The sequence below is a fragment of the Pongo pygmaeus genome, chromosome 6, assembly GCF_028885625.2.
Source record: "Pongo pygmaeus isolate AG05252 chromosome 6, NHGRI_mPonPyg2-v2.0_pri, whole genome shotgun sequence".
Taxonomy (NCBI): Eukaryota; Metazoa; Chordata; class Mammalia; order Primates; family Hominidae; genus Pongo; species Pongo pygmaeus.
In genome coordinates, this window is record NC_072379.2 from 53,752,195 (window position 1) to 53,779,254 (window position 27,060).

The following is a 27,060-nucleotide window of genomic DNA, read 5'->3' on the forward strand; positions in this document are numbered from 1 at the left end:
GGGAGTGTGGGGGGCTGTGCGTGGGGCTGCCCTCACCGGAAGCTGCACGCTCGGGGAAGCGCGGAGGCGGGGGTGCTGCGCGTGCTGGGAAGCACGTGGGGGGACACGAAGGGACTGCCCGCGCGAATGGCTTCGAACGCACGCGCCCCACCCCACATTTCACAGTCGCCAAGACGACAGGGAGGTCCGCAACGGCTGCGGGGACAAGTCCGTTGAGGCTGCCAGGCGAGTCAGGCCTTTCTGGACCTCGCCCGACTGGGCTGGGCTGTGCCTGAAATTGACCCAGCTCCACCAGGGATTATGAGAAAACAAGGAGTAAACTCAAAGCCGCTACAATCTTCCCGCCCGGGAGCCGGAGGTGGAGGAGGAGGTGGAAAAGTCGGCCCTAGGCGGCGGGAACCTGCCAAGGGGCGCCCCGAGGTACTCCACGCGGAGGATCCGAAATCTGAAAGCACGAAAAGGCTTGGAGCTAGAGGTGGGGGCCAAGACCCTTCTTCTCGGCCCCTTCCAGTTCGTCCATAATTTCCTGGCGCAGCTCCGGGAAAAGGTGCACGAACTGCAGGCGCGGCGGTTCTCCAGCAGAACCACTCTCGGCATCGGTAAGGAGAGGGCAGGAGAGCCCTGGGAGGGAGCCGCATGGCGCTTTTCTTAAGTCTTGAAGGAGATCAGTTTAACAAGCAAGGGTTTGTGGGTGCCTAGTAGCAAATAATAGCAAGGTCCGAGTAGAAAGCAGTTGGCCAAAGATCTTGCCATTGAACCAGGGGAGAGAGAGAGATGGGGAGTATATTGGTTTGAAGGGCTGTCAGATCGCACAGAGTGTTTTAAGGTCTAGGAGTTTTAAAGGCTGAGGGGAAGGATCAAGGGAAGAGGATGAGATTAAGATTCCAAGAGAGGAAATAATTAGTGGAGCAAGTCTTGGAATATTTGGGAGGGGTAGAATTAAAGGCACAAATTTGAGAAGCTAACTGTGGGAAAGAGGAGAGAGAATTCCTTTTCTGAGATGGCAGGGAGTAGAAAAGCGAGGATCACTATATGGAGAAATGTTAAAGTGGAGATAAAAGAAGTTGAGAGTGCTGGCGTCTAATGGTCTTTGTTTCAGTGAAGTATGAGACTGGGTCACCTTCAGAGGTGAGATTGATAGGATGCCGGGGTCCAGGGGACATGCTTCTGTTACAGCTTGGAAAGGGCATGTGATAAGCCCTTCAAGCATTTAGAATACTGGCATCATTACACCATATCATTTTTTTTCAGATGTGGTATGTGGGTTAAGGGAGGGAGTGAGAGACACAGAAAGATTTTGGGCATCTTTGGAAAGCTGGATGAATTTGGTAGTATATTTGACCTTTTCCTTATATATCATCTGAAGGGTTTTTGCCAGTGTATATAATTGTTAGGAGAATTAGAAATAGGATACAAATATAGTTGAATAGGATAGTCTCTGTATATTTTAAAATTAATGAAGCCTAATAAACAGTTAATGAGCATCTTTACAACCATTTAAAGTTTTCAGCCTTTTAAAAATTATAGCAACTGTGCTTGCAGACAGTCCAAAAATACACCGTGGGCCATACTTTGCCTATCCTGGTATAAAACAAGTAAATCTTCTGAGCAGTATTTAAGATAAGCCCAGGACAGTTAGTAGTATAGGAAAAGATCTGGATAAGCATGGTTGAGAATTTCAACATTGCAATTTTTTAATTTAAAAAAATTTAATTTCTTCAACAATTATTGAATTAATTTGCATTTATTTTGTTAGCCAAGAGGAGTAATTTTTGAATTTTTAAGAGGCTATTACTGGTGGTTTATAAGACGACTTGCCAAGTATATTTGTGATAACCATAAGAAATACCATTATAAAATCTCAGAAGGGAGGTAGGACTTCTGGAATAGCCAAGGAAATGCACTCCTCCATGATGACAATGAAAATACTTGGAAAATTATCAAAATCATTTTCTTCAAAACTTTGGAAATTAACCAAAGGTTTACAACAATCTAAAGGGCATTAATTCAAGAAAAGCTGCTGAACCTCTATAAGAACAGCAAAGTCTGTGGTGTTTTAACTTGTTCTATTCCCCACTCTTCTCTCTCCAGCTCCATGGTACCCTTGAAAACAAGCAATTCCCCAACCAAACAGGGGCACAGGCTGCGTTTGCAGCTCTGGTAAAAGCTCCATACCCAGCGCAGTGTCTCCCAGCTCCCTGGTGAAGTCTTATGTATACATGGGGCGCTGGCACAGGTGCCTCCAGATAAGTCTCCTAGGCCATCTAGTAGTTCCTAGGTCTGGGCGCTTGCAAAGAGCTTGCAATTAATCAAGGCTGAGTTGCACAATGGGGCTTTTAGATGTGATGCTGAGGAAGTGATTGCCTGCATTTAATCGTCTTCTGATGAATGCTGGAGAAACTGATCTAGAGTGGCTCCTCTTGGTTAGAATTAGCTGAAGCATACTGTATATATTTACTTCTTTTAAAAATTTCATATAAAGAAATAGAAAATAATACTAAAAAAAAAAGGTCACAATCTTCCATAATTCCATCACTCTTACCAATTACCTGAAGTAAAAAAACCCTCTCAAGTCTCTCCCTTTGCTTGTCAAGCCCCGCTGCAGAGAGGTAAGGTCTGTTCAGAATTTGCTTTGAGTCCTGGATTTTTTCCTATGCTCTTAGAGACAGGATTAGCTGGCCGTCTGGCTTTGTGTGCTATCTTTCTAGACATGTAAAATAATACATTTGAAATACTTGTTTTAACGGTATTTTATAATAAAGCAGCTTTTAATAACTTTCCTTTTCTTTTTTCCAGCCGTCTTTGTGGCAATTTTACATTGGTAAGATTTAGTTTCAGTTTGAAATATTTAAAAACATTTGAATTAAAAATTACCATCACTCTTTGCATACAGTAAAACAATAACTTCTGGCTATATTTGTAGAACATCTTTATGTGTGCCAGTTTATACACGTATTTTGCTTTTTTACAAACCTCATATGTGAAACAGCATTTACAAAATAGATGCATTGGGGAATAGTAACTTATGAATTAAAATATTTTGGTTTTACCAAATAATTCACCACACTTTTAAAAAATATCTAGCTTTTCTAGTGTATTTTGCATGTGTAGTTCATTTAAAACCCTCCTTTGTTTTATGGTAATTATATGTTGCTAGTGAAATAACTTTTTTTTTTGTTTTTTTTTTTTTTTTTTGAAACAGTCTTGCTCTGTCTCCCAGGCTGGAGTGCAGTGGTGCAATCTTGACTCATTGCAACCTCTGCCTCCCAGCTCAAGTGATTCTCGTGCCTCAGCCTTCGGAGTAGCTGGGATTACAGGTGTGCGCCACCACACCCAGCCAATTTGTTGTATTTTTAGTGGAGGCGAGGTTTCACCGTGTTGGCCAGGCTGGTGTCAAACTCCTGGCCTCAAATGATCCACCTGCCTTGGCCTCCCAAGGTGTTGGGATTACAGGCATGAGCCACCACACTCAGCCAGTGAAATAACTTTGGTGATAAAGTTTTAGTAACACCTGCCAATTGGAAGTCAGGTAAAAAAGAAGATGAAGATTCTGCAGTGGTTATACAGAGTTAAATGGCTTTGACTCTTTCAGTGTGCAAGCCTGTGTACATTATTTTACAAAAGTATTTATAAAAATTTGTAAAATAATATTTCCCTCTGGAATATTTTATTTTTACCTGTGCTCAGCGATTTCTACCCTTGGGAGGTATGAGATCTACCCCTATGTTCTGTTGACACAGTTCTGCTCTAGACATTTAGTCTGCAGGGAGATTTTGATGTTAGAACTGAGGCTGCAATGGTAGGGAATATTCCTGCAGTTTTTGGTACCCTGGCATATGTCCTACATGTAAAGAAGGGTTAGTGGAAAACGGGGTTAATATATATAGAACTTTGCTTTATTTTCAACTTCACTGGAAAGTACTGACTACCTAAGTTAGCTATAGCATAATTGTCGACCACAGCTAATTTTGTTTATCACATATGCTCCTTTCTTCACTGCCTACAGTTGTTGAGTTTCACTACGAAAAGGTGAAGTACACACCTGTATTCTTTGGCACTTGAAAGTTGATCCTTTATGTGATATACTTATTGTAAGTCTGCTTTGATCTAAAGTAATTTTATTTAAAATTATATTCTGAACCCTTTTCAACAGTTATGGAGGTATTTCCCAAGGCCGGTACATTAGAATCACTTGAAACTTAAAAAACAAACACTAACCTGCTTCTGTTCTGATTTAGAGGCCTGGGATGAAAGGAAGGGTGAGAAAAGCCACAAGAATTTTACATATACAATTAAGTTTTTTTTTTTTTTTTTTTTTTGAGACAGAGTCTCACTCTGTCGCCCAGGCTGGAGTGCAGTGGCTTGATCTCTGCTCACTGCAACCTCCGCCTGCTGGGTTCCAGCAATTCTCCTGCCTCAGCCTCCCTATCAGCCAGGATTACAGACATGCACTACCATGGCTGGCTAATTTTTGTATTTTTAGTAGAGACAGGGTTTCACCATGTTGGCCAGGTTGGTCTCAAACTCCTGACCTCAAGTGATCTGCCCACCTCGGGCTCCCAAAGTGCTGGGATTACAGGCATGAGGCAACGCACCCGGCAACAATTACGTTTAAAAAACCACTGAGTTAAGGAATTTCAGGTGTGTGCCATACTGCATTATAAATCCCTAAAAACATACAAGTTAGTAAGCAAATTATAAAAACAATATTATAACAATTTATTGTTTTCTTTTTTATGGCTTTCTTATCGCTTATTTTAATGTTGGTTTTGAAACTTGTTCTTATTGTAATATGATACTTCATTTTTTTTCTAGGTTACATTTAGTAACCCTTTTTGAAAATGATCGTCATTTCTCTCACCTCTCATCTTTGGAATGAGAGATGACTTTTCTCACTGAAATGGTTAGGTTTCTTCTTCTAACGAATTAATTTGTGGTTTAAGAATAGCGAGACTATGAGGCAGAAATGTATTAGGAATTGAAACGAACTTTTGGTGAACTGCACTGTTTCATAAGCTATAACCCAGGTTTATTATTTAAATAGTAAAGCATTTGAGATTATTTTTCTGTTACTTACTTCATTATCTCTCACCCTTTCCTAATGCAGACTTCTTTTTAAGATAATGAAGATGAATTATAGTAGCTGAGGAAGGAGGACAAAGAAAGCACTGAAGAAGTGATAAAGGGGAATGAAATGAGATGTTATCAGAAATTGCTTTCTCTTTGGCAACAGTTGGGAGATCCCATGTTTTACTGGGTCTTTTACTGATGATGATTATTATTTGGCTCTCTTTTGATTTCAAGATAGTCTCTTTTAAGAGATAACTTTTGATATAATTTTTAAATATTTTTCTGTTTTTCGATACTTAATCTTTAAAATGGAGTTTTCTGCCATACACATCTCACAAGTATTGTGAGGAGTAAGTGGAATAGCGAATGCCAAAATTGTGCAATTTTACATTTAGAAGACACCACAACCGTCCATCTTCCAGATCTGCTCGCAGCTGGTCGGGGGCCTAGTGAAGCATTGAAACTGACTCTCCTCACTCTAGCCATTGCTTTTTGTTTAAATTATGGTAAAATTTAGATTTAAGTTTGTAATAGAAAAATTTCAATGTTTATCATTTAAGCGTACAATTCAGTGACATTAAGTACATTCTTGTTGTCTTGCAACTATTACCACTGTCCACATCCAGAACTTTTTGCTATCCCAAACAGAAACTCCACCCACTAAACACTAATCACACCCAGCTCTATTTTCTGTCTCTATGATTTTGCCTATGCCAGGCCCCTCAGTCACTGCTTTTTAATTTTCATCCCTATATTGCCCCTATAAAGTTTCAAAGCATTGGATACATTAACATATGTATGACATTTGAACATTTTAAAGGTATTTCCAAAGACAGAATATAAAATATTATTAAATAAAGAGTGTAACTGTGGCAGAGTCTGGACTTTGGTGACAGATTGCTGGATTCTAATAGCAGTTCTGTGCTTTATTGTATGATGGCTAGTCAGGTCACCTCTCAGATTCTCAGTAATCTCATCTGCTCAATAGAATAATGCCAACCTTAGAGGGGTTTAGGGACAATGAAGGGAGATAATGAATGGCAACACATAGCAGAATACTTAAAACAATAGTTGTTATTAGTCACTTATTTATATATTTAATATTTCCCTAAATATAGACTTTTGCATATTAGATACCTTTAATTATTATATTGCTTTATCCTCCTAAGCAGAAAGGAAAATTCTTTATGAACTCATATTTTGCCAATCAACTACGAGGTAATGGCCTTTCAGACATCAGCTAAAACAGACCTTTAATTTAGTAGTTACTCATGTTGGATGAGGCAGATATGATTATAGCATATAGCATTTTTTAGGGAGAATGCATTTTAAACAGTGTGGCCCTTTTTTGCTTTTAGATTTTAGGAGCGAAAGCAAGAAATTGATGGGGAAATAAGACATAACATGCTGTTGTTAATCCATGAATTTTAACTCAACAGCACTTTTACTATCCTAATGAAGCCTTTATTTTATATGCTGAAGTGCAAGACACTAAAATAATCTGCTTTTTAGTACATAGTATTTGTGAGTAACAATAGTCAATCAACATTGAGCTTCACTTTGCACAGAGGATTAGATGGAGCTATGAAGTAAGCTAGAAGCACTGGATTCCTTGCTCATGATGCTTATGGTCATTATATTTTATTTCCTAAGAGCATGGGAAAAAAAGAAGTAATTTTTTATATGCAAAGTTGTACAGAGGCATGAAGGCATCCCTGTTTATGATAGAATTAATCAGATGTCAAACTTCAAGCATCTCAAATGTGGGGGATAAAACCAGATTTGGGAAAATTAAACATATACTATCTACACATTTTAAGACATTATTAGAGAAACTCTTTAAATCACTCGACCATCCCTCCAACTCTTTAGTTTGAAAGCCTATAGAAAACTTGAAAGAATAGTACAGTGATCACCTGAAAATACGTGCTTTTTAAAGTCCAAGAATGCAAAATAGCGAGGAGTAATTAGGAAGTCTTATTACTGACCTTTTTTTTTTCAGAAAAAAAGTTCTAAAGAAGTGATAAAAATAAATATTTTAAAGTTTTAATTACATTGACAACATGTGCCTTCTTTTTTTTTTTTTTTAAAAAGGGACTTTATTATTCCTACTTCAAGACCATTATTGAAGCACTTTCATTTTTGGAAGGATTGTGGACGATTATGAATGACAGGCTTACTGAATATCCTCTTGTAATTAATACAGTAAAATGCTTCCATCTTTATCCAGAGGTGAGTCATAATTTGAGACAAATAATATATTTGTAGAGTGATCCTCTTTATCAGATAAAAATAGTAAGCACAATCTTGTTAAGAAAGGGAGGGGACCTTTCAGGTTTATTAGTTGTGTGTATCCTTATAGTTGAGCAGAATATCATAAGTTCCTCTCTTAAAATTTAAAGACCCCAGAAACTGTTCTCTCATGACCTCAAAGAATGAACCTTAGTGTGTAAATAATGGCCAGAGTAATAGACAAGCCAAATGGAAAAGAGAGTCATGGGAGCCAAAAAGTTCTAAATGGGGATGGGCTTTTGGCTTTGGATACCTTGTAGGTGGGCACGATGACCACGTGAAGGGACAGTGAGAGTGATGAGCTTGAATAGTGATCTTGGAGTTACATTAGTAAAGTAAGATTTATTTAGTCACACAGCTGGAAATCTATTACTATCTTCCAACACTTAGCCTAAAAGAGTATGGTTGTTATAGTAGTCTATAAATGCTAGACATTTGAAAAACGGAGACAAAATTAGTGAACTCAGTTTGTGAACTCAAGATAAATGCTAAATTTGACACCATGGTAAATACTACTGTTGAGTTTAAAGTTGTCTCAGAATCCAGCATATTAATTAAAAGTTACTGCTTTCTAGTCCTTTATTTATATTTTTATAGCTTTTAAAAATTATTATTCTTTAGATTTTGAAATGCTTAAAACTACAGGGACTTAGAAAATAATATTCAAATATGTGTGATCAACCATCTAAAATAAATAAATGCTAATCTTTGTCATTTTTGCATCAGCTATTTTAAAATAATTAAAATATAAATACAGTTAAAATCACCTTTGTTCTGCTTCTAGTCCAACTTATACCTTTATTAAAATTTGGTGTGTGTATCCATCCAATCTCTGTTTTCAGAGATTGTTTTATTATGTGCTTTAAGTCCACATAAATGATCTCATACTGAATGTGTCACTGTAGGATTTTTTCTTCAAAATTGTATTTTTGAACTTTCTGTATATATATATTTCTTTAATTTTAACCATCTTATGAATTCTAAAGTTTATATATTTCCCCATCTTAATATATTATTTCCAATTTTTTGATTACAAGCAATGTAATCTAAAATGTACACTTTTGTATGGTTTTCTTCTGTATATGTGCAATATTTTGTCTAGGATATATACCTAGAAGTGGAATTGTTGTTATAGAGTGTGTGATTTTTCAGCTTTACCAGAGATTGCTAAATTGCTGTCTGAAGCAAATGTAGCAGTTCACACTGCTGTCTAGAATTTTCTCATATCCTTATTAGATTTTGAATTGTCAGACCCTGTGATTTTTACTCTTATGATGACTGTGATATGCTTTTTTGTTTTAATTTTTACTTCCCTTATGATTTATGGGGATAAATATATTTCCACGTTTAATAAGCATTTGGATTTTTTCTTCTATCAACAACATATATAAATCTTTGTCACCAAATCAGCTTTTTTGAGGTATGACTTACATGTAATAAAATGTGCAAATTTTGAGTGTACCATTCTCTGAGTTTTGACAAATGTATGAAGCTATATATCTATCACAACAATTGAGTTACAAAACATTTTCAGAAATGCTCCATTGTGGTAACTGTCTTTTCCCCCATTGAATTAATTGTCTCGGTACAATCGTTGAAAATTGATTGACCACATTGAATCTGTTTCTGGACTCTATTGTTCTCTTGATCTATAATTATGCCAATGCCACACTGTCTTGATTACTGTAGCTTTACAATAAATCTTGAAAGTAGATAGTTCTCCAACTTTGTTTTTCCTTTTTAAAATTGCATTTCTATCTAAATGTTAGGGTCAGCTTATTAATTTCTCAAAAAAACCCTGGGATTTTGGTTGGGATTATGTTGGATTTGTACATGTATTTGGGAAGAATTGACATCTTAATAATATTGAATTTTCCAATCCACGATCATGGTATAGATCTCCATTTTGTTGATTATTTTTAATTTCTCAGCAATGTTTTGTATTTTTTCAATGTACAGTCTTCCCCAGTACTCTTTTATTATAAATGGTATTATTTTAAAATTTTTATTTTTCTACTTTTTGTTGCTTTTGAATAGAAATATAGTTGATTTTGAATATTAACTTTGTACCTGCATCTTGATGAAGTCAGCGGTTCTAGTAGCTTTTTTGTAGAATCCTTTGGATTTTTCTATGCACATGATGATATAGTCTGTAATTAAAAGCAGTTTTACTTTCCAGTAGATATACCCTAAATGTTTTTAAAACAGCTTTATTGAGGTGTAATTGACATATGATAGCTGGTCATATAGATGAAGTGTAAAGTTTGATTAGTTTTGGCCCACCTGTAAAACCATCACCACAGTCAAAACAATGAGCATATCCCTCATCCCAAAGTTTCCCTGTGCTCCTTGGTAATCCCTCCTTCCTTCGTCTCTCTTTGCCCACATCCCATCCCTAGGAAGCCACTAATATTCTCTTTGTCATTATGGTTTAGTGTGCATTTTCTAGAATTTTATAGAAATAGAAACAGAGTTGTTCTGTGCCTAGGTCTTAATTTACGCAGTTGACTGAGTGATGACACAGATAGATCAGTGCCGCTGAAAGAAGAATTTGTGAGTAATACTTCCTTGGAGAAGAGGACAAGTCACATCACACAGAGCCGCAGGAGAGAGACAGTTTGGTCAGGCGGAAGCAGTACTGAGGGTGAAGCCTAGGCCATCACCTTTATTGGGGTTTCTATGGGAAAGGGAAAACCAGGCAGAGTTTAAAAAAGAAAAGAAACAAAATCAAAAGACAGTTGATAAACTGGGAGAAGATATTTGTTTGGTTTCTTTTTGTTTGTTCTGAGACAGAGTCTCACTTCATCGCCCAGGTTGAAGTGCAGTAGCGTGATGTCGGCTCCCTGCAGCCTCCGCCTCCCAGGTTCAAGCGATTCTCCAGTCTCAGCCTCCGAATAGCTGGGATTACAGATGCGTGCCATCACGCTTGGCTAATTTTTGTGTTTTTAGTAGAAATGGGGTTTCACCATGTTAGCCAGGCTGGTCTCAAACTCCTGGCCTCAAAGCTAGGCTGGTGATCCTCCCGCCCTGGCCTCCCACAGTGCTGGGATTATAGGCGTGAGCCACCATGCCCGTCCAGGAGAAAATATTTGTAATATACCTTACAGATAAAGGGCTAATACACCTAATATATAAATAACTCTTAATTCTTTATATATTTAGCTTCTGGAGGCTTCAGGTTTCAGTTTGGTGACGAAGAGAGCTGGAATGATGGCACTCTCATTCCTACAACAAGGAAAATAGCTGGACAAACTGCAAGATAACACCTTTTCTTGAACCCTTCAGAAAACTGAGGTCAGAGGACAACCAACACAAAATTTCAAGAAGGACAGGTGCCTGCAGAAAGCAATAGGAACTGAGCATTCTGGAATAGGAACTGCTTGACTGAGATAGATGCTTTTGAATGCCATATAAGCTGGTAGAAAGATTAAACCAGAAATTTTTAATGAACTGCTACAGGCTTAGTGTGAGCTGGCATGAAACGTGAAGGTGAGCAGGCTCTCTCAGGGAAGATTGGGGAAGTATTTAGAGAAAGCTTTCCCTATGGTGCTGGCTAGGGGACAGGAAAAGCAATCATTGCTCAGACTCTGCTCACACCCATGTTGTGAAATCTCTCCTAAGGAAAAGAAAGCCATGATCTGCAGGGAGAACGGTATCAAACCCATTGTCTGAGGACACTGGTGGGTATCCAGTGAAGCTGGTGAAAGAGAACAGGCAGGGAAAAAAAAAGACCTAAATGTTAAAAAACAGTCATATTCCTTGAGGAGGGAACACTTATGAAGGGTACAGCCCCCAAGTCCCAAATTTACAGTACCTGTCTAAGATTGAGGCTTAATTGGAACATCAGAAAACCTGCCACTCTTCCCCCATTACATTAACAAGCCTTTGGTAAAAATCACAGTGGAATGTGACTGAGTGAGTTTTGCAAGGCATTTTCTTTCTAGGGAGCAGCACAAAGGAAAACCCAAAACCAAGTTCAAAACAAGGTACCACTAGAGGAATTTGAAATTGCTAGTGTCCATAGCAGCAACAAACTCCAGCTTTGGTAACTATAGCAATTACAAACTTCAAATCCAGCCCACCCTAACTAAATTAACACAAATCCCTACAATAAAGACCTAACAGTAAGAAAGATGTTCTTATTTTCAAGCATAAAAATACTGACCTCTACGTCTAATGTCTTATACAACATGTCTAACTTTCAGCAAAAATCATGAGGCATACCTAAAAGTAAGAAAAAGCACAGTCTGAAGAGACCGAGCAATCATCAGCCAGACCCAAAGAAGATATAGATATTGGAACAACTGGACAGGAGATTTAAGTAACTATGATTAATATTTTAAAGACCCAAATGGAAAAGACAGATGATATGCAAGATCAGATAGATAATTTTAGCAGAGTTGGACACTGTAAGAATCAAAGGGAAATGCTAGAAATAAAAAAAAAAAAGAAGTAAAAAATGCCTTAGATGGGCTCATCAGCAGACACAGCACCGCAGAAGAAATAATCGGTGAGTTTGAAGATAGGTCAATAGGAATGCAAAGAGAAAAAAAAGTGGAGGAAGGAAATGATAGAGCATCTAAGAGCTGTGACACCATATCAAATATTCTAATATATGCATAATTAGAATCCCGGTGGGAGAGGAAAGGATGAGGAAGAATAAATAATTGAAAAATAAATGACTGAGAATTTTCCAAAATTAGTGACAGATACCAAACCACAGATCCAAAAAACTCAGAGAACATCAAAAAGGATAAATACCAAACAAATGCATGAATGAATAGATAAACAAACCAAACATGTGTATACAAACCTAGGGCTAAATATAAACGCGTTAAAGAGTATGAGACAGAGACTATCTCACAAAGCCTAAAATACTTATCATCTGGCTCTTTATAGGAAAAGCTTGCTGACCTCTTATTTAGGAGAATGAATAGACTAGGGATATAATGCGAGTTTCTTGGGCAGCACCAAGGGCTTCATTTGAGGTGGATGGTCTTGAGAACAAAACCAGCCAACAGAATTGTGTTTCTCCAGCTATATTCAGATTCCCAAGTATAAACACGGAGAAAATGGAGAGTTGGATTTAATCATGTTGGGTCAGCTTTCCCTTGGATGTAGAAAGCCAAAAAGAACATTGCTCATGGCCTTCCAGCAATGTCAGCAGCAACAACAACAAAAGCCAGACAGTCTTCAAATTTACAACTTTTCCTGAAGCAGTCACGGAGCTGAGGACATAGGGCAATCAAATAACCCAAAATAAATTAAAAAGAAAAACCATGTGCAAGGAGAACAGAAACAAGCATTTAATTATACGGGTCATGCCACTAGACGCAATGGTAAAGAATTCAGCTCAAATTGTTCACCAGTCAGTCAGTAAATGCCTAGTGTGGGTTAGCAAGGGAATTTGCAATTGCTTACAGACATTTTTGCACAGATCTCATAAGGTGCTGACAAAAGATTAGCAAGAGTGCTCAGAAAGCATCCTCCATGGTAAAGCCTGGGAGAACAGGAGCCACTTAGAGAAAGGCATGAAACCCACCCACCCCCCTCTTCCTTATCTCCCCTATAAGTCTTAAACTCTCTTAGCTTAAACTGCTGGTGGAAAGGTAACAAACACTGTCCTTTTCACATTACTGGTACAAAAATAGGCCACAGATCCTGATATGGTCCTTGAGCCTTACTTTTGCTAACCCCTTGATGCCTGTTTCATATCTTCTGTTTCCAGTTATCCCAAACCTCCTGTCCCCCTTTCATTCTCAGTGAATGACCTTGTTTTCCACTTTTTTCTCGTGCCCATTATGTATTTCCTAGCTGTATCCCAGGTGCCTACTTCCTGGAATATGGAGTTGATTCAATATCATATTTGTTGAATAAAGGAAACTATGCAAATTTCCTTGTGCTACATACTCCATACTCAGTAGTCAATGGATACAACCTAAGCACAACCAAAATTAGGTTTATCTGTATCCTCACCTGCATTTGGTATTGTACTATTTTTTATTTTACTCATTCTTACACATATGTAGTGATAGATCATTATGGTTTTAATTTGCATTTCCCTATTGGCTAATGATGATGTACATCTTTTTGTGCTTATTTGCCATCCGTATGTGAAACATGTCTTTATGTATTTTGCTCCATTTCTATTTGAATTGTTTGTCTTATGAATTTTGGATCTTAGGATGTTCTTTACATATTATAGATGCTAATTATTTTTCATATATATGGATTGCAAATATATTTTCCCAGTCTGTAGCTTGTCTTTTCATTCTCTTAAACAGGGTCTTTTGCATAGTGTTATTGAGTTTGTCTCAATTTTGGGGGAATTTCTGTCTAGTTCTTCTATCAACTAAAAGAACTAGTTGAAAATACTAATTCTAGTTTTTTGACAGAGGGATTCTGAAGTCTCTTAGTAAAATTATGTATTTGTACATTTCTCCGTTGATGTCTATCTGTTTTTCTTCACATATTTTGTAGCTCTATGTTTGGTGCATATGCATTTAGGATTGCTGGGTCTTCTTGTTGGATTTTTAAAAAAATAACTTAACGATGGACTTTTTCTTCCTTCTCTGATAATTTTGCTTGCTCTGAAGTGTGCTTTTTTCTGATAATGGCATCGTCACTTCTGCTTTCTTTTCATTACTGTGTGTATGATAAATTCATCATTTTCCATCCTTTCACTTTCAGCCTGACTATTATTATATTTGAAGTGAGTTTCTTGTAAACAGTTGGGTAATATTTTTAAATCCAATCTGTCAATGTATCTCTTAATTGGTGTATTTACCAATTGGCCACTTACATTTAATATAGTTATTAATATGTTAGAGTTTAAGTCTGCAATTTTATTTTGTGGTTTCTATTCTTGGTTTTCAATTTGTTTTCTTTTTTTCAACCTTCTTGTGGCAGAACATTTTATTTGAACATTGTTTAGAGTTATATTTTGATTTATCTATTTTTTAAATATATTGCTTTACAAAGCTTTTTTTAGTGGTTCTAGTGATTATATTAACATAATTTATTACAATCTATTGCTGCTGTCATTTTACTCTATGTTTTAATCATCAAACTTATTTTAAACTCAAGTTTTCCACACATTTTATAAACTCAGGAAGAAAGTGAAAACCTGTTTTATTTCATCCATGTTTTTTATTTCTTCCTCTTTGATGTTCCAAGATTACTTCTTTTATCATTTCATTTCAGTTTAGGGAATTTTCTTTAGCTACACTTTTAGAATAGATGTCTGTTCTAAAAGTTCTGCTGGCTGCATATATATATATATTTTTTTAGCTTTTCTTAACTCAGAGAATGTGGTTTCTTTCCATTACTGAAGAATATTTTTGCTGGACATAGGATTCTGGGTCAATAGTTCCTTTCTTTCAGCATATGGCAAGTGTTGTGCCATTTTATTCTGGCCCTCCATATTTTCTGATGAGAAATCCACGGTTAGTTGAATTCTTTTTCTCCTTTAGGTAAGGTTTTGTTTCTCTCTTGTTGTTTTCAGTATTTTTTTAAATTTAGTCTTCAAAAGTGTATCAAAGTATAATGTTCAAATTTCAAACGTTTTCTAAAGTATGTTGTATTTTAGTGTGGATTTGTTTAGATTTTTTTCTGTTTGAGATTTGCTCAGCTCCTTGAATATTTAGGTTTATATCTTTTGCCATATATGGGAAGCCGAGTCATTATTTCTTTTTCTTTCTTTCTTATTTATTTATTTATTTATTTATTTATTTATTTTGAGACAGGATCTCACTCTCGCCCAGGCTGGTGTGCAGTGGTGCAATCTCAGCTCACTGCAACCTCTGACTCCTGGAATCAAGGGATCTGCCCACCTCAGCCCCCTGAGATGGGCAACTACCATACCTGGCTAATTTTTTTGAATTTTTTGTAGACATGGGGTTTCACTATGTTGCCTAGGCTTGTCTCAAACTCCTGGGCTCAAGCAATCTGCCTGCCCTGGCCACCCAAACTGCTGGGACTACAGGTGTGAGCCACTGGGACCAGCCTCAGTAATTATTTCCTTGAATTCTTTTTCAGCCCTGCCTCTTTCCCATCTCCTTCCAAGACTCCAATGACATGAATGTAGGATCCATTGTTAAAGTTCCACAGGACCCTAGGGCTGTTTTGTTTTTTTTTTTTTTTTTTTTTATTCTGTTAGCATCTGTTTTTTCTCTTTTGCTCAGATAGAGTAATTTCTATTGTTCTGTCTTCTAGTTTACTGGTTATTTTCTTCTATCTCTACCATTCTTCTCTTGTACCATCCATTAAGGTTTTTTATTTTGATCATTTTATTTTTGAATTCTGAAAATTTTGACTTTTCTTTATGTCTTCTATTTTTCTGCTGACACTTTTTCTTCTTCCAACTTCTATTTTAGGTTCATGGGATACATGTGTGGGTTTGCTGTATAGGTAAATTGCATGCAGTGGGGGTTTGGTGTATGGAGTATTTTGTTACCCAGGTAATAAGCATAGTACTCAACAGGCAGTTATTCAGTCTTCACCCTCCTCATACTCTTCACCCTTAAGTAGGCCCCAGTGTCTGTTGTTCCCTTCTTCGTGTCCATGTATACTCAGTGTTTAGCTCCGCTTATAAGAGAGAACATGCAGTATTTAGTTTTCTGTTCCTCTATTAATGCACTTAGCATACTGGCCTCTAGCTCCTTCCATGTGCTGCAAAGGACATTATCGTGTTCTTTATAATGGCTGCGTAATATTCATGGGGTATATGTACCACCACATTTTCTTTATCCATTCCACTATTGATGGCGTTTAGGTTGATTCTATGTCTTTGCTATTGTGAATAGTGCTGCAGTGAACATACATGTGCATGTGTCTTTATGGTAGGCTAACTTATATTCCTTTGGGTATATACCCAGTAATGGGATTGCTGGGTTGAATGGTAGTTGTTTTAAGTTCTCTGAGAAATTTCCAAACTGCTTTCCACAGTGTTTGAACTAGTTTATGTTCCCACCAGCAGTGTATAAGCATCCCCTTTTCTCCACAACCTCACCAGCATCTGTTATTTTTTGGCTTTTTTTTTTTTTTTTACATCACAACATGTTTTATTGTGTGAATTTTTTACAATACAAACAAAAAATACAGAAATGCAATATATGAATACAGCTAAATGCAGAATGGTGACTTTTTTCTCTTCAAGAGGCCATGATTCCCATTTCTAGTAAAATAAAGAGACTGCATATAGGTAGAAACAGGTTGGTCATTAGCTTCACAATTTTGCCTAGAAATGATCTATAAATGCATTTTTCCCCCTGCTACTTACCATAAAGTGTAAAAAGGGAGTTAAAGGAAAGTTTCCATGTTGGTTCCTACCATATGAAAGATGCTATATTCTATTTTACAGGGTCAATATATGGAAAATATCTAAATATTATTACAAAAATGAAGCAGTAATGAGATTCTGGCTGAAGAGGGCACTAAATGAGAATAATATATAAAGAATCCAAAACAAACAAACAAAAAGAGGTTGTTATAAAAAAGCTCTAGGTGCACTGTAAGCATATAGGGTTCTTTTTTCATGTGTATTTTTAAACAATGGAAGTGTCAAAAAATAGGGTCAACTGTGTTAGACTAAATTACATTATTGTATATGCTGCATTGAATGGAACCTTTGTATTATAATCATCATAGAGAAGCACAATTTGCATATTATGGCGATTTATCCTCAATGAAAACCTTCCAGAGTCCTTTTATTTTGGAATCTCCTGTAATCTATCAAACCATTAGAACATGATTGTACAACAGTAAAATGTTCTCTTGCATTAAACTGAAGATACCTGTTTAATAAAAAAAGAAAAAGAAGATGTAGGAAAGGTACTCAGAGCTGTTAGTTTCTAAGTACACAACACCCTAGACAATTCAAGGCATCTTAATCTCCATCAAGAACAACAAGAAAAATAATTTTTGTCATGCTGTTAAATCCATCATTATGGATAAAACTGGTGCAAATTGGTCAAACGGATCCAACAAACACTGACGTCCAAGCTGGCATATTAGCAACTAATACATAACTTGTGGTCAATGGAGAGTTTAAAAGATCTTCCCTTTCTTCTTGTTCTTTTCCAAGGTTCTTGAAGAGTTCTGTTGTTCTAAAATACGTTGTTGAGCTTCCCAGTTTGCTTTCTCATCCTCAAACTGTCGACGTTTTTTCTCTAATTCTTTGTGCCGTGCTTCCAAATTCTTTTTCATTTGCTCATGGTGCTGCTGGAGCTTTATCTTTTCAACAAGATAATTTTCTTCTTCATCATCTGTTTCTGGAAATTCATATATTTTAATTTTATGTTCTTGGATTTCTTTCATCATCTGTTTTGTAAACTGTTGGCATTCCTCTGGTGTGAGTGTGTCTGCTTTGGCAATAAGTGGGATGATATTCACTTTTTCATGCAAATGTTTCATAAACTCAGTATCCAATGGTTTAAGTCTCAACAAAAGGCAATGCCACGTAGTTACAAACATGTACTACCCAATCCTGCCTGAAGGTGGGAGTCTTCAGTTATGTAATGGTCCATGTCCTATAGGAGCAATGAAGTATAAACATTGCACCCTGTTATCAGGCATCTGACATCTGTTCACTCGCGATTCTGCATTTAGGTAGTCCTCAGATTTACTATCAATGTAATCGATAACAGGCTGCCAGCAATTACTATTATCCACTGCATCTCCAAATCCTGGGATATCAACTATTGTGACCAGCAACTGACCACCACCTTCTTTGATTAAAACTTTGGATTGTTCCACGTTTCTCCAGTGCTAGATTTCTAGGAGACCACACTCTTCTCTTCCTGTTCCTTCTCTAGATAAAAATGCAGCACAAAGTTCTGACTACAGATTTCTTCAAGAAAGACCACTGGATTCGGTAAGAGCAAGAGCCCAGGCTCAGGCGAGGCGAGTACGCGGCCCGGGCTGCAGCTGGCGCTGGCCATTGAGGAGCTTCTGCGCGACCATGCGATCGTGCCCGCCAGGCGCCGGCCAGTTGGCGCGCAGAGACTGCTCACGCCGAGTCTGGCCCTTGCTGCGCCCGGCCCCGCAGTCTGGGAAGTCTAAAGCTCCTCGTGTAGCTTATGGGCGGCAGCTGCAGGGCCGAAGCCTCCGGACTCAGAAGGGCCAGGTCAGTGGCGGTTACATCCCGCCGGGCCGCTTGACTTTTTAATAGCCATTCCGATTGGGTTAGTGTGGTTTTGATTTGCATTTCTCTAATGATTAGTGATGTTGAACACTTTTTCATATGATTGATGGCCACATAAATATCTAATTTTGAGAAGTTTGTGTTCACGTCCTTCATCCACTTTTTTCATATTTTAAAAAAGTGACATTGTTTTATTACTATCCACAGGTGGGGCCTGCGTGATGTGGTGGGTGTGCTGGGCTCAGGGGACTTGTGGGCTGTGAGGACGAGATGATGACAGAAAGTCTGGAAAGAAAGGGGTTGGATTTGAAGGCCAGGCTCAAGGGGTCCTCAGGTCCACTTATGGGAAGGGACAGCCTTGAGGAAGGAGTCATGGCAAGCCACAGCTAGGCCACCAATCAGATTAAGAAATTCTAGGAAATCTAACTGCCCATCACTGTTGACATCCAGTTTCTTCATGCGGTCAAGGACACTGGGGTCCTTCTGGTTCTCTGTGAACCAGCCAGCTCCGTATTCATGAAGCTTAGGAACTCCGTCTTGGAGAGATTGCGGTTGTAACCATCCTTTCCAGCATACTTCTGGAAAACAGCAATCAGGGCCTCAATGCACCGCTCAGTCTCTGTAGGGCTGGAGATGTTTGCTATGTTGGAGCTGACCGAGGTGCGGGAGGCTGTGACTGGGAGTGGCATGGAGTACCCATTTTTTAATGGGGTTGTTTTTTTACTTTTGATTTGTTCCTTATGGATTCTGGATATTAGATCTTTGTCAGATCAATAGTTTGCAAATATTTTCTCCCTTTCTGTAGGTTGTCTTTTTACTCTCTTAGTAGTTTCTTTTGCTATGCAGAAGCTCTTTAATTTAATTAGGTTGCATTTATCAATCTTTGTTTTGTTGCAATTGCTTTTGACATCTTCGTCATGAAGTTTTTGCCAGGGTCTATGTCCAGAATGGTATTTTCTATGTTTTCTTCTAGGGTTTTCATTGTTTTAGGTTTTACATTTCAGTCTTTAATTCATCTTGAGTTGATTTTTGTGTATGGGGTGACGTTTCAGTCTTCTGCATATGGCTAGCCAGTTATCCCAGCATCATTTATTGAATAAGAAGTCCTTTTCCTATTGACTTGTTTTGTCAGGTTTGTTGAAAATCAGATGGTTCTAGGTGTGTGACTTTATTTCTGGGCTCTCTATTCTGTTCCATTGGTCTATGTGTCTGTTTTTGTGCTAGCACCATGCTGTTTTGGTTATTGTAGCCTTGAAATATAGTTTGAAGTTGGGTAGTATGATGCCTCTGGCTTTGTCCTTTTTGCTTAGGATTGCTTTGGCTATTTGAACTAGTTTTTGGTTTCATATGTGTTTTACTTTATTTATTTGTTTAACCTTATTTACATTGAAGGTTTTAGAATAGTTTTTCTAATTATGTGAAAAATGTCATTGGTGATTTGATAGGAATAGCATTGAATCTGTAAATTGCTTTTGGTAGTATGGTCATTTTAACAATATTGAATCTTCCTATCCATGAGCATGGAATGTTTTTCCATTTGTTTTTATTGTCTCTGATTTCTTTCAGCAGTGTTTTGTAATTCTCATTGTAGAGATTTTTCTCCTCTCTAGTTATCTGTATTCCTAGGTACTCTTTTATAAGTTTTTTATTACTTTTTTGTGGCTATTGTTAATGACATTGCATTCTTGATTTGGCTCCCAGCTTGGACATTGTTGGTGCATAGAAATACTACTGACTTTGGTACATTGATTTTACATCCAGAAAGTTTGCTGAAGTTTTAAAAAGACATATCTAGGAGCTTTTAGTCAGAGACTGTGGGGCTTTCTAGGTATAAAATTATATTGTTTACAAAAAAGATAGTGTGAATTCCTGTCTTCCTATATGGATTTATTTTCTTTCTTTCTCTTGATTGCTCTGGCTGGGACCTCCAGTACTACGTTGAATAGGAATGGGGAGAGTGAACATCCTTTTGTTGTTCCAGTTCTCAAGGCAAATGCTTCTAGCTTTTGCCTGTTCAGTATGGTGTTGGCTATGGGTTTGTCATAGATGGCTCTTATAATTTTGAGGTATGTTCCTTCACTGCCTACTTTGTTGAAGGTTTTTAAAATGAAAGGATGTTGAATTTTATCAAAAGCCTTTTCTGCATCTATTTAGATAATCATGTGGGTTTTTTTTTTTTTTAGTTCTTTTGTGTGATCAATCATATTTATTGATTTGCCTGTGTTGAACCAACCTTGCATCCTAGGAATAAAGCTTACTTGATCATGGTGAATTAGCTTTTTGATGTGCTGATGGATTCAGTATGCTAGTATTCTGTTGAGGATTTTGCGTCTATGTTCATCAGAGATATTGGCCTGAAGTTTTCTTTTTTACATTGTGGCTCTGCCACGTTTTGGCATCAGAATGATTCTGACCTTATAGAATGAGTAAGGGAGGAATCCCTCCTCAATTTTTTGGAATAGTTTCAGTATGATTGGTATCCAATCTCCTTATATGTCTGCTAGAATTTGGCTGTGAAGTCATCTGTTTCAGGGCTTTTTCTGGCTGGTAGGCTTTTTATTGGTGAGTCAGTCTTGGAACTTGTTATTGGTCTATTCAGAGTTTTCATTTCTTCTTGGTTCAATCTTTGGAGGTTATATATTTCCAGGAATTTAGCCATTTCTTCTAGGTTTTCCAGTTTGTGCCCATAGAGTTGTTCATAATAGTCTCTCAGAGTTTTTTGCATTTCTACGGGGTCAATGGTAGTATCTCCTTTTTCATTTCTGATTGTGTTTATTTGGGTCTTCTCTCTCTTTCTCTTAGTTTAGCTAGTGGTCTATTAAACTTATTTGTTCTTTCAAAGAACCAACTTGTGGTTTTGTTGATCTTTTGTATGGTGTTTTGTGTCTCAATTTCATTCAGTTAATCTCTGATTTGGTTATTTCTTGTCTTCTGCTAGATTTTGGGTTGGTTTGCTCTTATTTTTCTGGTTCCTCTAGGTGTGATGTTAGGTTGTTAATTTGAGATCTTTCTAACTTTTTGAAGTGGGCATTTAGCTCTGTAAACTTTCCTCTTAACATTGCTTTAGCTGTTCCAGCGATCCTGGTATGTTGTATCTTTATTTTTGTTAGTTTCAAAGAATTTCTTGATTTCCACCTTAATTTCTTTGTTGACTCAAAAGTCATTCAGGAGCAGGTTGTTTAATTTCCATGTAATTGTGTGGTTTTGAGAGATGTTTGTAGTATTGATTTCTGTTTTTTGCTGAGACTTTCTATTTCCCTGGTAAGCTTTTCAATTTTTCCATTTGTTTTAAGCATGCTCATTAGAGTATATTTATGATTGTTGCTTTAAAATCCTTGATAATGCTAGTATTTCTTTCATCTCAGTATTGGAATCCATTTATTTTCTCATTCAGTTTGAGACCTTTCTGGTTCTTGATGAGTGATTTTCACTTGAAACCCAGACATTTTGAGTATTATGTTATGAGACTGGATTTTATTTAAACCTGCTATTTTAACTGGATACCTCTGGCATCATTTAAGCAAAGGAAGGGGAAAAGGGGGAAGGCACCATCTTGTTGCTTTCAGGATCACCTGAGGTCAGGAGTTTGAGACCAGCCTGGCCAACCTGATGAAACCCTGTCTCTACTAAATATACAAAAATTAGCCAGGCGTGGTGGTGGGCACTTGTAATCCCAGCTACTTGGGAGGCTGAGGCAGGAGAATCAGCTTGAACCCGGGAGGAAGAGGTTGCAGTGAGCCGAAATCGCGCCACTGCACTCCAGCCTGAGTGAAAAGAGCGAGACTCCGTCTCAAAAAAAAAAAAAAAAAAAAAAAAGCCCAGGGAAGGTGGAAGTCTAGCTTCCCCACTTGGCCTTTGTTTATATGGTAGGGATGGAACCACATTTTTTTTTTTTCCCTCTGGTAATTAGTTGGAGCAGAGATTATCATCTAAAGGTTTTGTGTATTACTAGGCTGCCCCTTTTCTGGTCTTTTGACTTTTTTGGTACTTTTTGTATATTTGTCTTAGTCTGTTTTGTGCTGTTTGAACAAAGTATCTGAGACTAGATAATTTATAAAGAATAGAAATTTATATCTCACAATTCTGGAGTCTAAGAATTCTGGAGTCCAAGGAAGTCCAAGATCAAGGCGCCAGCAGATTTAGTGTCTGGTGAAGGCTGCTCTCCACTTCCAAGATGGTGCCTTGATGTTGCATCTTCTGAAGGAGAGGAACACTGTGTCCTCACATGGCAGACAGTAGAAGAGTAAGAGAGCTTTAATCTCACTCATGAGGGGGGAGTCCTCATGGCCTACTCACCTCTTACAGGTCCCATCTCTTAATACTATCTCATTGGCCATTAAGTTTCAACACCTGAATTTTGGATGGGACACATTCAAGCCATAGCAGTGCCCATTGGCATTTCTGGATTGCCAGCCTCTTTAACTCCAAATTTGAGAAAATGAGGCACAAAGAGAGCCCATGGAACTCATAACCATGTTGTTCTTTGGGTCTCAAGTCTGTCTTCTCTCTACTTTTCAGAGTCTTCTTATGTTTCATTTGTATATAACTCAAAGGGTTTTCAGTTGTACTTCAAGGGGGTAATCAGGAAAAGTACATCCACTCCATCTTCCTAATAGCAAACATTTGTATTACTTAAATATTTATATGTTGTATTTTCATTTTCATTCAGTTCAAATTGTTTTCTAATTTCTCATGTAATTTCTTCTTTGATCCATCGGCAATTTAAAATTGTGTTAATATGGACACAGGGAGGGAACAACACTCACCGGGGCTTGTAGGGGAAGGGCAGGGCAGGGGAAAGCATTAGGGAAAAGAGCAAATGCATGCTGAGCTTAATGCTTAGATGATGGGTCAATAGGTGCAGCAAACCACCATGGCGCACGTTTACCTGTGTAACAAACCTGCACATCCTGCACGTGTACCCCGGAACTTAAAAATAATAATAATTTTAAAAACCTTCTAGAAACACACACAAATAACAAAATAAAATAAAATTGTGTTGCTTAATTTCCAGGTAATTAAAATCTGGAAAATTTCTCAGATTTTGATTTCTGTACATTTTTAAATGTAATTTGTAATAGTAACAACTGGATAATATAGATCTGCCTAAGATTAAAGCCGCAGTTTTCTGCATCGACTTTCTCTGCATCCCTGCTTACTCTTTGGCAGCACTCTTCCGTTTTTATTTCCTCTAATGGCTATCTTCATGACTCTAATGTAAATGCAAAAACCCGAATGCAAAAACCTATTTCCTGTATCTTCAATTTCAGTTAAGGTTGACTTACTCTGTATATATACAATGAGGGTTTAACTTATTACACTAGCCCCATTTCTCTCAGTGTTTGATAATTAGTATTTTTAATTTTTTGGTTATACTTGAATCTTTTAATTGTATAGTAAAATTCTCTATTTCTTGTTTCATTAATTTCTAACAGTATGGTCTCAGTGACAACTTTTTAACTTATTCAACAATGTTTATTTAATGATTAGTAAGCACAGTTTTCTTTTTTTTTTTCCATGACAAAATAAAGTTTATTCCAGGGACATAAGGCTGATTCAGTAGCCAAATTCAGTTAAAGTTAATCATACCAACAGGCTAAAGAAGAAAAAATATCACATGATTATATCAACTGATGCAGAAAGAGCACATTTGACACAGTTCAACACTCATGCAGTATTAAAACTCCCGGGAAGCTAGTAATAGAAGAAAATGTTCTTAACAAAGAACATCTATAAAAAATGATCAAATAAACCTACAGCTAACAACACAATTTTTAAAATATATACCTTTTTTATAATACTTTAAGTTCTAGGGTACATGTGCACAACTTGCAGGTTTGTTACATATGTATATATGTGCCATGTTGCTGTGCTGCACCCATTAACTCGTCATTTACATTAGGTATATCTCCTAATGCTATCCCTCCCCCCTCCTGCCATCCCACAACAGGCCCCGGTATGTGATGTTCCCCTTCCTGTGTCCAAGTGTTCTCATTGTTCAATTCCCACCTATGAGTGAGAACATGCAGTGTTTGGTTTTTTGTCCTTGCGATAGTTTGCTGAGAATAATGGTTTCCAGCTTCATCCATGTCCCTATAAAGGACATGAACTCATCCTTTTTTATGGCTGCATAGTATTCCATGGTGTATATGGGCCACATTTTCTTAATCCAGTCTATCATTGATGGACATTTGGGTTGGTTCAAAGTCTTTGCTATTGAAGCACAGTTTTCAATTTCTTCTTTGACATTATGAAAAATGTCAAAAGTAATTATAATGTAGTTCGGTTGTTTTTAAAACTTGATAGCATTATGAAGAACAGGACTTGTTCCCAGTCTTGTCACATCACAGAGATAAAAAATTGAGAGGATCTAGATTTACTGCCAACACTATGTAGTACTGCAATGTTGAATTTTATGTTCATACTTTTTGTGTTCACAGGAGATTAATCTCTCATTTACAAATAAAAATGTAAGTTTAGAGCAGAATGTTTTAAAAAGGTAAAAGCATTCACTGCATACTATATGCCAGCACCATACTTAGGACATATAGGACATATATGACTGTATATGTGAGCTCTTATCTCACTTCTCTTGTAGAATGGTTATTATTAAACTCATTTGAGAGATGAAGTGATTGACAGCCGTTGAAGGATTACTTGAGACCATAGAAACTATAACTTGCAGAGTCAGAATTTGAGTTCAATTCTGACATCAAAGCTATGCTTTGCCTACTATATCAAGCTGCATAATAAATCTACACTTGTGAGACGTGGAAAGATGTTTATGATGTTTAGTGATGTATATTACATTAACATTGATAATATGATCTCATTAGGTAGTATTGAGTAACTCTAATTTCATGTTTTAAATGCCCAGGGGGAGGACTGGAAAGATAATCACCAACTTTTTTTTTTTTTTTTTTTTTTTTGAGATGGAGTTTCGCTCTTGTGGCCCAGGCTAGGGTGCAGTGGTGTGATCTCGGCTCACTGCAGCCTCTGCCTTCCAATTTCAAGTGATCCTCCTGCTTCAGCCTCCTGAGTAGCTGGCACACAGGCGCCTGCCACCATGTCCAGCTAGTTTTTGTATTTTTAGTAGAGATGGGGTTTCACCATGTTGGCCAGGCTGGTCTCGAACTCCTGACCTCGTGATCCGCCCACCTTGGCCTCCCAAAGTGCTGAGATTACAGGCATGAGCCACCGCACCTGGCCAATCACCAAAATATTAAAAATGGTTAGCTCTAAGAGGTGCTTACTTTCTCTTTTCAACTCTTTATGTTTTGACTTTTCCCCCCAGTGATCTCACATTAGTTTTCCAGAATGTATAATGTTCTTTTTAAAAAACCTCTAAGACATGAACATTCTGTTGGAAATTTTTTTCTGTTGTTATTTTTCCTTTGTCTTTGAACTTTTAAAAATAGCTTGCAGATTGGGAACAATTGGTCAATTAAATCTGCTTGGTTAAAATTGTAATGGGCACAGGTGCTATTATTCCATTCTGTTCCAGTTTTTATAATATATTTTATATATTTATGAAGAAATAAATTCAAGGATCTAAATGAAATGAATTATGAAATGTTTCTATAAATCTTTGTATTTTTCAGTTAATCACCATATTTTAATGATATACTTTTATATTGACTTACAGTTACTATTATTTATATTACAGAATTGGTTACCACATATATATTTTTCTATGTAGAAGCATAATGTATAATTTTGAAGTGACTGATTCCTAAGTGAAATGATCTAAATAAATTTGTGAGAGTTTATAATGTCTAAGGCAACCATCACAAAATGGTATTTTGGAAAGATTATTATTATGAAGAGAATATATTTTCCTCCGTTATCTCTTTGTTTTGATCTTTTTAAAGGTAATCATAGCCGCCTGGTATCGCACATTCATGGGAATAATGAATTTCTTTGGACTAGAAACTAAGACCTGCTAGAATGTCACCAGAATAGAACCTCTTAATGAAGTTCAAAGCTGTGAAGGCATGTTTCTTCCAAAAATGCTGTCATTTGTAAACATTCATAAACATTTAATAATATTATGATTCACTTTTAAAAATTATTGTAAAATACTGTTGTTGATTTAAAAAAAATTAGAACTGACTCACCTCAATGAGTATTTTACATTTTAAAGTAGTTTTCTGAGAAGGCTGTATACTTACAAATTTGAGTATAAATTTTAGAATTTGAATATTAGCATATCCCATTGTAAGGCAATCTTGACTATAAGTTAGTCTTCTATTTCAGAATGTGAAGATACAGAAAGATTTTTTTTGGGGTAGCTTCAGTATATAAATTTTGAGGATAGATTAAATAGTCAAATACCTATTTGTAATAGCTAATGTATAAATTTAATTATGCATACATATTTAACAATAGGATATGCAATAATAGATGGATTTAGAAAGATTACTTTTTTATATATGCTCATAGTCCATGAGTAGTATTAATAAAACTCTTCCTATTTATCTTCTACGTTGGTTTCTTTGTCAAAGAACCGCTTTTGGAATCATCTAACAGCTTTCCAGGATACATAGTGTTCACTT

General features: G+C 36.9%; 1 protein-coding gene and 2 pseudogenes across 1 annotated transcript; 1 reads left to right on the forward strand and 2 right to left on the reverse strand.

The window, feature by feature from the left end:
- Window positions 1-243: 243 nt before the first annotated feature.
- Window positions 244-26,491, forward strand: LOC129040932 (probable C-mannosyltransferase DPY19L2; annotated as a pseudogene).
- On the reverse strand, window positions 17,291-17,910 carry LOC134739823 (septin-7-like). The gene has a single exon (XM_063667141.1). It carries the CDS (start codon window positions 17,833-17,835, stop codon window positions 17,410-17,412), a length of 426 nt encoding a protein of 141 aa, XP_063523211.1. The 5' UTR covers window positions 17,836-17,910; the 3' UTR covers window positions 17,291-17,409.
- Window positions 18,832-20,915, reverse strand: LOC134739824 (protein S100-A11-like; annotated as a pseudogene).
- Window positions 26,492-27,060: the final 569 nt, after the last annotated feature.

Excerpts from the sequence above, each read along its gene's own strand:
- LOC134739823 (XM_063667141.1), bottom strand. The coding sequence starts at position 17,835 with ATGTTTGTAACTACGTGGCATTGCCTTTTGTTGAGACTTAAACCATTG.